This window comes from Alligator mississippiensis, chromosome 12 (assembly GCF_030867095.1).
Source record: "Alligator mississippiensis isolate rAllMis1 chromosome 12, rAllMis1, whole genome shotgun sequence".
NCBI classification, from domain to species: Eukaryota; Metazoa; Chordata; order Crocodylia; family Alligatoridae; genus Alligator; species Alligator mississippiensis.
Window position 1 is genome coordinate 53162916 of NC_081835.1, and position 15605 is coordinate 53178520.

Genomic DNA, 15605 nt, shown 5'->3' on the forward strand with positions numbered 1-15605 from the left:
GAATGTAGTCCTTATTCGTTAGGAACCACGCTGAGGCCCCCTGCCACACACAACTCATTTGTCACAGGTCACAAGCTGGGACTGAGACATTTTGCAAAGACAGCTACTAACAGATCTCCTGGAAATAGTGTCAAAGAGTCAGCCAGCTCAGACTCTCTGACCTTAAACAAAAAAGTTGGCCAGGGGAAACCTGAATCAGAATTTGAGTTGTACAAAAAACAGTTTCTGGTTCAATCACAGTTCCCAGTTGAAAAAAAATCAGGAAAAATTATTTTGCATAATCAGATATGATATATTTTTTCATAATATTCAGGCAAGTGAAAAGAAAAAAAAAATCTGGTCAAATATAGCATTTCTTTTGCTCCCCCTGAAAATACTGTATTTAGTTTTTGAGCTCTTAAAACCTTTGATTTGTTTTGAATAATAATTGAAGTAAATTTCTAAATGAAACAATGTTTCCTATAAAAAATGTAATTTTTAATGTAAAGCTTAGTTTTTTTTCAAAAGGTGCCAGGGAATGAGAAGATGATAAAGAGGCTTTCAGTTCTGGAGCTGATTTTGTCTTTACTTTTTTCAAAGCTTTTCTTTCTTGTTGACAGAGCAATGATTGGTGGAGGACTGACCATCTCCCCAAAGCCCATTGACTTCAATGAGAAGCTTTCAAGTGGCCTTGTTGGGACTTGGATTAGACGCTGAATGAACACGATGCCTGAACTCCACTGTTTTCCCTGGAAGTGATCTGTACAGAAAAGGTGGAGAGAAGTATGTCTCTTTACTGCTGTTCCTGTTCCATGGATCACATGAATCTTCAGTCTATAGCTTAGTTCAAAACTCTTTTAGGATCAAAGCCTTTCTGCCTGTCTTGCGTCTTTTTTATTTGAGTGAATATTCTTTTGACACCCACTCAACTCATATACTTAATCTCTGAGACCAGTGGAAAGTCACATTCATCATTGCTTTTTAGTTCTCTAAATATCCGTCCTGATTCATTGTCCTGTGTACTTTCCATCAGAGGAGATAGAAGGGATGTGCCCACAACCACTAATTCCTCCTTGCAGAGATGTGAGTCACTGTCACAGATGTAATACTTGTAGTGTGGCTATATTTTTAGGTAACACCTAAACTAAACAACTGCTATAGGGCAAAGCCTGGGTATAAAGTAAGGGCCAAGGGTGATTTTTTTGCAAAGGGGTTCAAAAGGAATTAGGTGCTTCCTATAGGGGTTAGGACCCATTCAAAAGCTAGTGAAATTCTAGTTCCACTGAAGTTAGTGGAAAAAAACCCTTGGGTGTAAACACTTGCGTATATCTAGAATTCAGTGTTACTGACTGCAGGTCTTCCAAAATCATGAGACATTTAAAACATAAGATTTTCAAAATAAATGTTGAGGGTTTTTTTTATTTATCTTCTGGTTTCTGAGCTGTGGAAGTCCCACTTGCTACATATTGTGTGTAAGAGGGTTAGAAACTTGATTTAAAAAAATCAAAGCCAAGAATGCTTGATTCCAGCAGTTGAAACTAGGAAAAAACAGTAACCATTGTGAAACCTGTGGAAAAACAAGAGCTGGCAACACTGTAGGGGTATGTATAGCTGTGAACACTTGGGATCTATATTCTTATTCATTCAGGTTTCAGACAGGATGATCAGAAATCCTATTTGTGGTAAGGGATGGAAACCATGATGTTGAGTATATATGTGAAGGAAGTTCTCTCTGGAATACTTAAACAAAGAATTTCAAAGGGGAAACACAAACCGGGGCAAATTTGAATCACAAACAGGGAATTTTTCATGCTGCTGATGTTCTTCATCTCTGAATCTGACCTTGTGAAAAGCCCTTTGCATTTATTATTTTACAAAATAAAACATTTAGGATAAGATTGTCAAAAGTGCCTTTGTAACTTGGGATCCTAAGAGATATTAGAAACATGACTTAAAGCTTTAGGCCCCGACTTTTAAGGGCATTTAGTCATTTCTTTGCTCAGCAGTGCAAAATCTAAGTTGGTAGTCCAATAACTTTTAACACGCTACAGGCTGGAAAAACCTGGCTCCGATTCAATGTGAGCCAGGTGGCTCCAGTGGCACATCAGAGGCACGGTGCTTTGGTTGTATCCACAGCAGGGCCAGGCGAGTGGTACCACGGCCAGGCAGCTGGAAGCTGCGTCATTTTTGCAACTGCTTCTCTCTGCGCCCCACTCCTCCCAGCTGTGGTAAAGCTCCCCAACAGCTAGAATCTGCACCTGAGCTGCAACCATGGAGCAGGGGCTGGGGAAAGCTTCCAGTTGCCCAGCCCTAGCACACCTCCTTCCTGCCTAGCTTTGGTGTAGGCACAGGCATAAGCAAAGCCCGATAGCTCTACGGACTGGATCCAGTGCTTCTGAGGGTTTGATCTGGTCCACAGACTGTATGTTGCCAGTCTCTAAGTGACTTAAATAGCTAGGTCCTGTTTAAAAAAAAAGGCATCTAAGGTTATGACTACTGAGTAATGTAGAAATAACTAATTTAGTTTTAAATAGGCAGCCCAGCCATGGCAGTGTGTATCAGGGTAAATTACTCTGCAAAGAACTTCATGTTACTGTCTTGACTGCTGCTGGTACCTGAGCTAGCATGTTTAAACCTAGCTCAGCTCTCTTTCAACTGCCATCATTTCTGTGATGTACACTTATGCCACTGATTCTCAGCCAGGGCCTAACGGTGAGATCGCTTTAAGGATTCCACGTAATATTAGAACTATTAGGTGTGCAAATGCCGACACATGATTCAAAAGATACACTTATACATTTCAAATAGGAATCTATAGTATCCAAAATATTTCTGTCCTGTCCTGAGTTCTTTGTAACAGAAGAAGTCTTCTGTAGTCAAAAAATGAGTGAAAACTGAGTGTTGGCATTTTCCAATGTGTGCCTTGAGTCTAAAAAGGTTAAGAATAAGTAACTTTAGACACTCAGAAGCCTTCAGCTCATTGAAAGTCAATTTGCTTCTTTAGGTGCCTTGAAGGCTTTAAAACTCTGGCCCTAAGTCCCTTCTGAAAATGGGATTTATTCTCTTGAATCACTTAGGCTCTTTTGATTTTATTTTCATCTAAAATATAGATGTGCTATTTCTAGAGCACTGTGAGCATACACTGGGCTCTATATAGGTGTACTGTGCCAAACAAGCCACAGGGAATAGTCTACTCACCCTTTCATCTGCAGGCCCAAGGGGCGAAACGATGTAGTAGAATACACTGAATGACATACTTTATGTAACTGAATGGCTTCATGGAGCAAGCATGGCTTCAGAGGTAGTTTTATAGACTCAGAAAGGGGCATTTTGGTGAACATTAACTGAGAGGCTGGAGAGAGAGAAAAAAATTATTAGCACTTATCAGAACTGCCAACAGATAAGAGACAGAATTTATTTTGCTTTTTCCACTTTTGATTTTGCTGCCTCTAGAGGGAACATATGATTTGCCAGTGTTCCAAGTTTAAGATGCTGTTTTAGGCAGACTCCCAATGAAGAGAATTAGCAATAAATAAGTGCTTGCACTGATGATGGAAGAGCATTAGTCTTGAGGTAATGACAGCTGAGATATTGTAAATTTGTTGTGAGCCATGCATGGTTTTGTCAATACGAACCCAAGTCCATCTGACCGTTCAGAAACATCAGCTAATGCTAAGTAATAGCCGACTGGCAATTTCAATGCGATCTGATCATGCTGTTGCCACACTGACATTTTGATGCACTCCTTTGGCACAAAGTTTTGATTCCAGCATTGCGCTGTGCTACACTTTTGGATGCTCTGCAATTACACTGTGGATAGGTTCATGGCAATGAGATGGTTGCTGGGCACTACAGCGCTCTTCGGAGGCGCTGCATATCACAACATACCGATACTTCAAAGCAACTTGACTACAAGGTGCTGTAGAGTGAAGGTATTGGGAGAATGTGCCTTTGTGACCAGGATGTTAAAAGCAGCCAGGTTTCCACAGGTTCTCAGTTCAGGTGTTTTGCAGCATGACGGACTTGCAGCAACGGCCTTGGCAATGCTCTCACCCAAGTGCAGGGCTGTGGGGATGTGGGATGGGGGCACCTCAGCTGGGGTTTCTATAACCCAACACTCCCCCACAGGGACAGATCCAGGATGGGGTGCACTTCTCCCCTCCCCCAAGATTCCTGCTCCACCCCAAGTTTAAAATCAAGTGCCTGGCTGTAGGATCAGTATGTCTCATCAGGCAGCGCTGAGGGAGCCACTTGACTTGATGGCTCATTGTCAGCTACCCCATCCCTTCTAAACTCTTCCTTCCAGGGATGTTAACAACCCTCTCTCCTTTTTTAAGGGCCTCGATGCTCCATCCGTCCATCCAGTAGAGCTGTGCGAAACAGCACCGTTCTATTTCGATTTGCGTTTCAACGTTTTGACGGAACAGTGTTTCGTTTTGAATTTTGTTTCTATTCGAAACTGCTGTTCCGTTTTGTTTAGTCAAAACAGTTTCGTTGTTTTGATGTTTTGTCCATAGGCTATAATAGGGAAGCTCGAAACAGCCTATAAGCTTGTCATTTCTGGCCTGATTTGGATGAAACTTGCAGGAATAGTAGTACCTTCTCAGGGCATGAAGCCTGCCAAGTTCAAGGAAATAGGTGCAGGGATTTGGGGGAAACTGCACCTCAAGCTGCAGACCAGCAAAACTCATGACATGGGTGACACTGTGTGTGTTAAGGTGCAGCAGGGTGAAAGCTGCAGGCCTGCTAGCCCCTGCTGAGGCCATGAAGCCTGCCAGCTGTGGAGGAGATCGGTGCAGGGGAGTCTGGGTCTGGGGCCCTGCACCTCCGGCTGATGACTGGCAACATTTGTGACATGGGTGGGTGACACTGTGTGTGTGTGTGTGTGTGTGTGTGTGTTAAGGGGCACCCTCACTCAACTGACACCAAGGCAGAAAGCAGGGCAGTTCAAACAATGCTGCCTTTCATGAAGTTTTTCCATCCCTCCCCCAGAGCACTGGGATTGGAAGAGACCTCAGGGAAGGATGACAGTCACTGGCCAGTTACACAGTCAATAATGAGAGCACTCCTTCCCCCCTCTTCCCCCTCCCTCTCTTTACTTTAGTTTCTGTTTCCCTGCAGACAAGCCCAGCTCCAGCTTCGAAACTTGAAACTTTAAAAAAAATTTGAAACGTTTCAACTTGCCTCGTTTCATTTCAAGGCTGTTTCGAAGCTCTCTGTTTTGTTTCAATTTTGCTGTTTTGAGCTTGAAACGAGTTGAAACAGTGTCAAAATGAAACTGCTGGTGAAATTTCACACAGCCCTACCACCCAGCCTTTGTTCTGCCCTGCTTGTCTGTGGGATGCTCCTGGTCGGGAAGCTCCTATTTCATAGCCCTGTGGGTTGTTTTTAACTCATCCCAATGGCATTGTGTGTATTTTGGCTTCCCTCCGAAAGGGAATAAGGCATTCCCAGGGAGCACGGGAACCATCTGGTTTCTTTTGAACTGGAGAAAAAGGTGTGCCACGTAGGGTCGCCAACTCGGTTTAAATCTAGTCCGGGAGGTTTCCAGAACACCAATGTGCCCGCGACGCACAACACAAACGTGCCCGTGTGCTTGTGTACATCAGTTACGGATTACGGTGCGTCCACTTTATATCAGGAAGGCAAATGCACATCACTATTACATATAAAATACCCCCTGGACTACTGTATAAATCAGATTCGACATTTCGTATTTATTTCATAGATTCATAGATGTTAAGGTTGGAAGGGACCTCAATAGATCATCGAGTCCGATAGGCAGGAAAGAGCGCTGGGTCTAGATGACCCCAGCTAGATGCATATCCAACCTCCTCTTGAAGACCCCCAGGGTAGGGGAAAGCACCACCTCCCTTGGGAGCCCATTCCAGACCTTGGCCACTCTAATTGTGAAGAAGTTCTTCCTAATGTCCAGTCTAAATCTGCTCTCTGCTAGCTTGTGGCCATTATTTCTTGTAACCCCCGGGGGCGCCTTGGTGAATAAATACTCACCAATTCCCTTCTGTGCCCCCGTGATGAACTTATAGGCAGCCACAAGGTCACCTCTCAACCTTCTCTTGCGGAGGCTGAAGAGGTCCAGGTGCCCCAGTCTCTCCTCATAAGGCTTGGTTGCAAGCCCTTAACCATACGAGTGGCCCTTCTCTGAACCCTCTCCAGGTTATCCGCATCCCTCTTGAAGTGCGGTGCCCAGAATTGCATGCAGTACTCCAACTGCGGTCTGACCAGCGCCCGAGAGAGGGGAAGTATCACCTCCTTGGACCTATTCGTCATGCATCTGCTGATGCACGATAAAGTGCCATTGGCTTTTCTGATGGCTTCGTCACACTGCCGACTCATGTTCATCTTGGAGTCCACTAGGACTCCAAGATCCCTTTCCACTTCCGTGCCACCCAGCAGATCATTCCCTGGGCAGTAGGTATGCTGGACATTTTTCCTCCCTAGGTGCAGCACTTTGCATTTCTCCTTGTTGAACTGCATTCTGTTGTTTTCTGTCCACTTGTCCAACCTGTCCAGGTCTGCTTGCAGCTGTTCCCTGCCCTCCGGCGTGTCCACTTCTCCCCGTAGCTTTGTGTCATCCACAAACTTGGACAGAGTACATTTCACTCCCTTGTCCAAGTCGCTGATGAAGACATTAAAGAGTATCGGTCCAAGGACCGAGCCCTGCGGGACCCCACTGCCCACACCCTTCCAGGTTGAAACCGACCCATCTACCACGACTCTCTGGGTGCGACCCTCTAGCCAATTCGCCACCCACCAGACTGTGCAGTCATCCACATCACAGCCTCTTAACTTGTTCACCAGTATGGGGTGGGATACCGTATCGAAGGCCTTCCTGAAGTCTAAGTATACGACATCCACCCCTCCTCCTGCGTCCAGGCGTTTCGTAACCTGGTCATAGAAAGAGACTAGATTGGTCAGGCACGATCTGCCCGCCACGAACCCGTGCTGGTTTCCCCTCAGCATAATTTGTCCTGCCAGGCTCTCACAAATGTGAGCCTTGATAATTTTTTCAAAGACTTTGCCAAGGATGGAGGTGAGACTGACTGGCCTATAGTTGCCCGGGTCCTCTTTCTTCCCCTTCTTGAAAATTGGGACCACATTGGCCCTTTTCCAGTCCTCTGGGACTTGGCCCGTGCGCCACGAGCGTTCGAATATTCCCGCCAGTGGCTGTGCAATGATGTCGGCCAGTGCCTTCAGCACCCTCGGATGCAGCTCATCCGGGCCTGCCGACTTAAAGGCATCCAGTTTTTCCAAGTGACTCTGCACCACCTCAGGATCTATGTATGGAAGTCTGGCGCCTTGCTGCTGCCTCTCTACAACCCCAGTGAGAGACTTGTCGCGCCCCTCGCTTAGGAACACTGAGGCAAAGAACTCATTGAGGAGTTCAGCCTTGTCCGGGGCATTTGAATGAATGCCCTATCATTTATCTCCTGGGTGACTCTCAGCTGTCTCCTGGAGATTTATATCTAATTCCTGAAGAGTCGGCAACCCTAGCACCACGCTGCACCTCACCATGCGTCCTCCCTTCCCCACCCCCAGCCCCACCGTGCTCCTCTGCTGGCACAGGTGATCCGTAGAGGGGGCACGGGGGGGGGGCATGTGCCCCCCGAGATTGGTTGCTGCCGAAGCCGCTGGGGTGGTCGCTGCTTGCCACTCGCCAACTCCCCCTCCCCGACACCTACACACGGTGCCCCCCAGTCTCGGGAGGCCCCAGTTCATGCCGGCTGGGCAGCGGGGGAGGCTGAGGGACCCCTCCGGGTGGACACGAGGGGAGGGGGCTCGGCCTGGGCAAGGGAACAGCAGAGCTGGCAGGTCTTAAATGCACCACGATCATATTGGGAGCTCAAAACCATCGCATGGCATCCTCTATTCTTCTGTTTTTGCCGAAAAAGTGATGGCGAGCTGAAAAATACGCGACTAAATTGTATTGGCTTTGTCTTGCTCACTGTAAACCAATAATATAGGTCGGGTCAATGGTATTGACTTGACCTTGCACTGATAGACCCATGGGAGCGAGTGAGGACCGGGTGTCTTTACGTCGGGTCAAACCGCCGAGCCGGGGGCCCCTGCGGGCGGCTGCCGGCACACGTGCCGCATCAGCCACGGCGCTGCTGGGATACGTTTATCATAATCAGCATGATCATCAACAAACAGCGATGACGTGATAAACATGATAATAAACAGTTGCCATTCTTTGTACAACGCGTGACGTCATTATACAAACGCCAGCGTCATCGTTCACACGAGCGGGGGAGGAACAGAGCAGCTCGGGAAGCCACGCCCCCTGCTCTGATTGGCGGTACCTCCCCGGCCGGCCCTTTCCGTGTTCTGTCCCGTTCACGTGACACAAGCCGCCCTCACGTGACGAGGCCCGGAGCTTGCCGCAGCGTTTGGGAGCTGGGAGTGCCGCCATGGCTAGCCAGTCGCAAGGCATCCAGCAGCTGCTGCAGGCCGAGAAGCGCGCCGCCGAGAAGGTGGCCGAGGCCCGCAAGCGTGAGTGCCGCGGCGCCCGGGGCCCAATGCGTCTGGAGGGAGCGGGGATCGAACCGGCGGCCCCTAGCCCGCTTTCGGTGTCCCCGCACGCGATTGGCCTGTGAGCTGCGGAGCGTGTCTGTGATTGGCTCCGGCGCGTTCCATTCCCGGGCTCAGGGGCTTCCAGTCCGTGGGTTCGGAAGGGAGGTGGTGGGAGACACCGGCAGCGAGCAGGGCCGGGCTGGGCCGGGCATGGAAGAGAGAGCTCGGGTTCCCATTCGGGAAGGAGCAAGGGGCGAAGGTGCTGCCGCTCCAGGGTGATAAGGAGTCTCTTCCCCGCTGGGGCTCACTCAATCCCGGGGACCCGTGGGGTGTGGCTTTGTCCCAGTTGCACAGCCCGGGGAATGGGCCCCTGTTGGACAGAAAAATGCAGAACCACTCCGGCGCGTCTCAGCTTCCCTGCCCTTCCGCAGCTTCTGCTCTAAGCACTTCTCCATCCCCAGCAGCTGCCGGGTTTGTAGCCGTTTCTATTTCAGTGCTCCTCGGAAGGGCCTGTCCACGCCCCCCCCCCCCAGCAAATCAGACTGTTCTGCTCCATGAACCGGTTCCAGAAAAGAGCAGGAAAGGGGGCACCAAACGGGGCTCTCTGGACATGCCCAAGAGCGGTGCTTTGGGGTGCTCCCCCGGGTGAAGCTGCAGCCTGATTTCCAGGGTTGGGGCTATGGGGTGGGAGTGGATGGAGCTGGAATTGCTTCCTCCTCATTTCTGGCACCAGTTGCCCAACGGGGTCTTTGCTGTGGTGTGGACCTGCCCTTTTGAGGAGTGTTGAAATGGGAAATGACTACAAATCAGGCAGCTGCTGAGGATGGAGAAGTGCTTAGAAGAGAAGGGAAGAAAGGCGAGGGAAGCTGGGTCCCTTGGGTGGAGCAGTCAGGAGGTTCTGTATTTTTCTGCCCTGTTTGGGCTCCTATTCACTGCTTGCTATAGCAGGAGGGGTGTCTCGTAGTGCATTGAGGAACATGGCTAGTATCTGGCTCTCTTTCGAAGGCAGAAGTGCCTGCAGGGGGTGGGGGGTGTTCATTGTGGAGTTGTTTTTAACAGGAAAGTGCTGCTGTGTGTCTAGTTAAAGCTGGCAGGGTCAAAGAAAATGTGCTGTACAGAGGATGGTGTAGGTTGAAGCCGTGCTGGTTTAAGGACATAGGCAGACAAGGGTCTTTGAGCGAATCAAAGAACCTTGTCTTCAGCAGATGGTGAAATTTATGTGACCCGTAGCTCCTTATGAGCTCATTCCTGTGCCTTGGCTTGGCTGCCCCAAGAAAGCACTGCCTCCTGTGTGGAGATGTAGCATGGAGTGATGGGAGAGACGCTTGTAATCCAGGAATTGAAGTCTCTCCAAATCAATTGAACGACTAATCTATGCAAAGATCCTTATGAAAGGTGATACCACCAAGCAGGATCCGGGAACAAGCATTTTCACCATGAGGAGTGGGCTGGCATGTTCATATTTCTTATCTGCTTTTTGCTGGCATGTTGAATCTCTGCTTCCTGGGCATTTATGTAGAGATTAAAGACAGAGTTGGACCCTGGCCTCATCAAAGTTGATGAAAGTTTTTTTTTTTTTTTTTTTTGGTTTTTTTTTCATTGATCTTAATGGAGCCAGGACTTCATCCATGGTTACTACCCTGAGGAGTTCTTGTCACACTTCTCAAGTACTGTTTTACTGCTTATCTCCTGCTTAATCATTTCAGCTTCTTTACCTGGGAGGTACACTGCTTTAATTTAGCTTAATTATAGAAATCCTTAAAGGCGGGGAGGGGTGTCGTATAACATTTAACTTGTAGCCATTGCACAACTGGACTGAGGCAAAGCTGAGATCACTTGATCCGTCTGTTGTGCAGAGTGCAAGTACTCTTACAGAAAGTACAGATCAGCTGAGCCAAGGCAGCAGGACTTTTTTTTCCTGGCAAGTATCTTCTGAGTTTTGAGGGTCTTTTTCCTTTTCTTTTTCCCCCCCTTTTTTTTTTCTTGCCAGGTGGTGAGTGGGGTTATGGATCAGAGGTGCACTCTGCAGTCAGTGCCCCCTTGGAAGATATAGGACTGTCAGTTAACAGTATAAAATTGGATAACAGAGGAGGCCTTAGAAAACACGTGGCATTCTGGCGATGGCTTCCTGCAGGCTCTTCCTGCCAAGCTGCAATTGTAGATGCCACAGTAACTGTCTGCTAAGTTGGATGCCTGTGGGGAATGGGGACTGCTGTGTCCTAGCTGTCTGTCTTTCTCTCAGATGTTATTCTAATCTGGCATATTTTTTGGTAATAGGAAAGAACCGGAGGCTGAAACAGGCAAAAGAAGAAGCACAGGCAGAGATTGAACAGTACCGCTTGCAGAGGGAAAAGGAGTTCAAAGCCAAGGAAGCAGCGGTTAGTTTATTAGATAATTCACAGCTGCCTCCTCCTCATCCTTGTGTCCCCCCCCCCCCCCCCCCAAGTCCTTGGTGCTGCTTGGAGTTGGTGTTGCTGCTGCTTGAGATGATGCTGTTAGAGCTCTGCAAAATGTTTAGCTGCTGCTCTTCATGGAAGAGCCTTCTGCATGGGGTGGTTCTCTCCTTGAGTGCTTTTTCCTTAATTGCCTCACTGTGCTGTAATGTGCAGCCAGCTGCCATGGCAATATCAGTGGAAAGCAGTCAGCTGCAGGAGTGTTGTTGCAGCTTGGAACCTGGAAGATGGTATCAGTAGTGAAGCAGTTAATATTAATGAGGTCTGACTTGTGTGTCATGAGTTAGTCTTACAAAGTAGACTTTGTGCATTAATACCAAAAGGAGATCATGCTCCATTCTGCAGAGCTAGTCTTTCTTGCAAATGTTTCACCATAGTTCCTTGATAAACTTACATCTCAAAATTCAATTCTTTAAATACTCAAGTGGCCTACAATTCTCTTGTCAGCTTTGCATGCTCTGTTTTATGTGGTGCTTTTATTCTCAGCAAAATGTAAAATAGTGTGTGTGAACTCAGCCTTCATCAAAGGTTCCAAGTGGGAGCCCTCTCTCCTTTGAAGTGTGCTGTGAGAGCAGTGACATGCCACTTTGTGCCAACTCTGGTTTTGTAAGGGGTATTCCTATACTACCTGCAGTCAGATTTCCAAGAAGATGAACCACTCATTTTCTTCTTTCTGTACAACTTTTTAAGTTGGCAATGTATAATTTCAGTCAAGCCTGTCCTCACATGGACCCCCCTGCATTATAAACCAGCATATCAATCTTGACACCAGTAAGCTAAGAACTTATTTCTTAAGCTTTTCCTTTTCATTCTCTGACCAGTAACAGTACTAGTCCATTCAAGACTTTGACTGTTCCATTCACCATGCTTTGGAGTTTGGGTTCTGAAGTACGGTTCTTGTTTTTTGATTCCTGTACCAATAACATTTCTGAACCTTGTGTTTAATTCCTGCTTTCCTGCCTCTGAGGCTTCAAGTCCCTATTTACAAATGGAGAAGCCGAGAGACGGATTTGAAGTGGTCATGGTTTTTTTTTTTTTTTTTTTTTTCCTTCTTCCTTGAGTTGTATCTACAGCAGAGGAATAGAATCCAGGTCCTGTGAATCTTGTCCTGCCCTTGACATGGCTGCGCACCAAACACGAGCAAAGTTGAAGTGTTTGTACCTTCTAGAGAAATCGAAGGGTTAGGAATGACAACGGAATACATTTTACAGAAGTCCTTTACTTAAATGTTATTGCAAATATTGTATTAGTTGCTATCGTTATTAGCAGTCTTACTTAAAGTAGTGTCCAAAAGGCCCTAATTAAAACCAAGGTGCCATTGTCATAGGGACTGCACAAATTCCCCCAAACCTTATATGCTAAATAGATAAGACGATTTAATGATTCAAGGGGTACAGTGATGAAGCAACTCTGTCTCTTGACATTACACTTCTTGCAGCAACACAGTGTAGTGGTAAAGAAGTAATGATTATTACTGAAGCATACAGAATAGTAGAACATAAAAATTGGTCACAATAGTTTTTCGTTACCAAGGAGCTTTTTGTTCTAAGTGGACTGCTTTTTTCTTTTCATTCACTCAGGCTCTTGGATGTCATGGAAGCTGCACCACAGAGGTTGAGAAGGAGACCCAGCAAAAGATGAGCATAATCCAAGAAAACTTCCAGAAGAACAGGGAAGAGGTGCTGACTGAACTGCTGTCACTAGTGTGTGACATCAAACCGAAAATCCACATGAATTACCGCATCAATGGATAGTAGAAGAAAAATTTGTGTGTGCTGGAAGTACTAGCAGTAACATCTGGCTTCAGATGGAACGAACAGCCCTTAGCCGTACTATAGCTCTGTTCTTTTTTTTTGGAAAGAAATTAAATTATTTCAGTAGGTTTGTAGGTCCTTGATAACTTGTTGGAGACTCAGTAGTTTACCTCTACATGGATTCAGAGCTTATCCAAAGAAAATGGCCATGTCTTAAATATGCATTAAATGGCAAATATTTAATAAGCAAAAAAAAAAAAAAGTTTTTGCTTTTTCTTAGGTATTTGCTCAAAAGGAGGGGTTTGAGATTTAAAAGGAGAGAGATGCTGGACAGCTTTTAAAATGCAAGCCTGAGTCAGTACTGGTTTAGACATTTTCTGTATCCTTGTAGGTTGAATTGTATTAGTTTGTGTTGGTAATCTTTAAAATAAAGGTGAACCCAGGAAGAAAAATCCTTGGGCTGTTCAGTATGCTTTTGGTAGTTAGCTATTGTGTGTACTCTGCTATAACTTGAATGATAAGTCTGGCATTGTCTGGCACTGACCTTGGAAAGTAAAGAACTTATGTAACTCTGATGTCTCTTTAGTTATCTGTCTTGTGTCTCCTTGCCCATCTACTTACTACAGTAGTGCCTATGGCTTCATTTTATTATGTGCTGCCCATATGCATACTGAATCTGTTCATTCTCTAGGACAAAACATGGGAGAAGAAAGTGAAGTGACTTGGGAAAGGTCAGGGTGGGTAAATCACAGAGCCTGCAGTGGAACCCAAGTCTCCTGGATTCCTCTCTAGCATGCTAGCCACTAGACCAACGATGGACAATTTGCCCAAGAAAATTCTCAAGTAGTGATCATAGATGAAAGCTTAGGTGAAATAGAAACTAACTGCTTTCCAAATGTAACTTTTGTAGTCAGCTATGTGAGTGCGGTATCTATCCTTCCTCTCTTGGTGCCTTGTACTGATCTCTCCTGTGCTGTAATAAATATCAAGGAAAAAGAACTGTGGGACAAGTATATTGTGTCCAAATTGGCTTCACTGTCCTGTTGCTTCTTGCCAAAGCTAATGTGCATCAGAATCTTGCAGGCTTTTTTGTTCCAGCAGCATCTCTATCAGCTGGTATAGTGACACTTCATTCTACTAATGGAAAATGTGAGACCTCTTAGGAAGCCTTCCTTAATTCTTTTTCCTCAAAGCTACAAAATAAAACTAAATTCTTTTTGCATATGTTAAAAAACCAATCCCCAAAATGGCATTTTACTTTAAACTTGGCGTGCTCCTATGGAAGCAGTGCATTAGTTGGGTTTGGCTCACCTGACATCTGTATAAGATCAGGTGCTTTAGTGTGGCTTTTTTGGTGCTTTTATCTAATAGTTGATGGAATCAGTTTTAGATAAAAGTGCCAAAAAGCCCTGCTAAAGTGCCCCACCTATACTTTGACTTTGCTCTGAAGGATCTGTAACATGCTGCTGCTTCTAGTAAACCATTTTTTTTAACTTCTGCAAATAGCCCCTATACATAAATGAGGAAGCTAAGCAAGACATTCTGCTCAATGCTACCACGCCTTGCCATTTTGCTAACAAGAAATAACAACCCCTGGCAGTGTACTCAGTTTTAGAGGATTTAGATTCTTTACTGCTGGCAAAGAAAGTGCTTTTGGGAGGTAGTTAGGAAAACACAGCTCACTATCTTTATAAGTAGAAGGCGAGATAAAAGGTAACCTGCTTGAGATCATGCAGCAATGGGAGCTGAAGTTGTTCTATCTTCTTTTTCCCCTGTTTGCTCACATCAGATCTCTGATCAAGGATTGAAAGAGGCTCTTCGACAAATCATGTTTGGAAAACTGAAATAAAAAGCAGACATATGTTACACTGCAGTAGACCTTAAAAGATCCAGGGTAATTATGTCTTGGCCTCACAGGTAGTTCTTGGTTTAATGACATACAAACACACTGTATGACCAGCAGCTGGTTACGTGCCAGCTGGGGAATAATCGCTTCTCTCTTATGTGTATCTCCTATAGCTCCTCTCCTATGCAAGGAATATGAATAATCCTTAGTATTTCAAAATGCTTGTATTTGCTATTGTCATGCACAAGTGATATCGTTCCAATTCTGTCTACCTCTCCTAAGGTGCTTTGCTAGCTGAAGGCTGCTTGGCTTGTTGCTTTCCTTCAGTAGGCAAAGACCACCTCCCCCTTGCCAGTTGGAAACGTGATGGCTCTTTCTGTTCCCAGGTTGATTTCTAAATACTTTGTAATGTCTGCAGAGCATCTCTTTGTTAACCCAGGTTTTCTCCAAAACCACATCCCCTGGAGCTAGGGTCAGGGAGGAGGAGGAAAAAATCTACCCCGGTCTCGAGTTATCTTTTTGGCTGGGCATGTAAGGATTTCTGCTCCAGCTCATGCTGAGGTTTTAATGCCTTGCCAGAATACAAACATTTTTTTCTTTTTATATCCCTTGGCATGCTGTTCCCAAAAAGCCTTATTTAACAGCCAAGAATTATCTGACTGTACAAATCTGCATAGAGGCAAATCACTCCAGTTATTGCTTTTCAGTCAGCGTGGCTTTGTTTGCAGCGTAGAGCTTTTATTGAAAATGAAAGATGCATTAATTTCATCCTGAGCCTCTCTGGGAAAAGAGACCTTTTACAAGTATGGGTACATAAATTAGACTTTGTAGAGGGTTTTTTTCCCCTCTAAAATAAGACTGCGCCAGAAAATACTCTGCAGGGAAGGTTTCTGGTTCAAGACACGTGGGCTAAACATAATTTAATTTGGATCTTGGAGAAAAAAAGATCTTGCATGCTGTCTGCTTCCCATCATTTTGATTAGTGTAAGTATCATTAATTTCAGTTTTTGTAGTGAAGTCTCCCTTTTGCTGATCTCT

The 15605-nt window shown here is 45.8% G+C and overlaps 1 protein-coding gene across 2 annotated transcripts; it reads left to right on the top strand.

The window, feature by feature from the left end:
• The first annotated feature begins 8341 nt into the window (after nt 1–8341).
• ATP6V1G1 (ATPase H+ transporting V1 subunit G1) lies at nt 8342–13296 on the top strand. 2 transcript variants are annotated; one of them, XM_006276970.4, is made up of 3 exons: nt 8342–8493; nt 10792–10892; nt 12548–13296. In XM_006276970.4, exons 1-3 carry the CDS (start codon nt 8412–8414, stop codon nt 12719–12721), a joined length of 357 nt encoding a protein of 118 aa, XP_006277032.2. In that variant the 5' UTR covers nt 8342–8411; the 3' UTR covers nt 12722–13296. The 2 variants fall into 2 exon arrangements, with proteins under 2 accessions (XP_006277032.2, XP_059571541.1); XM_059715558.1 differs by lacking the exon at nt 8342–8493 and adding an exon at nt 8710–8773.
• The last annotated feature ends 2309 nt before the right edge of the window (nt 13297–15605 follow it).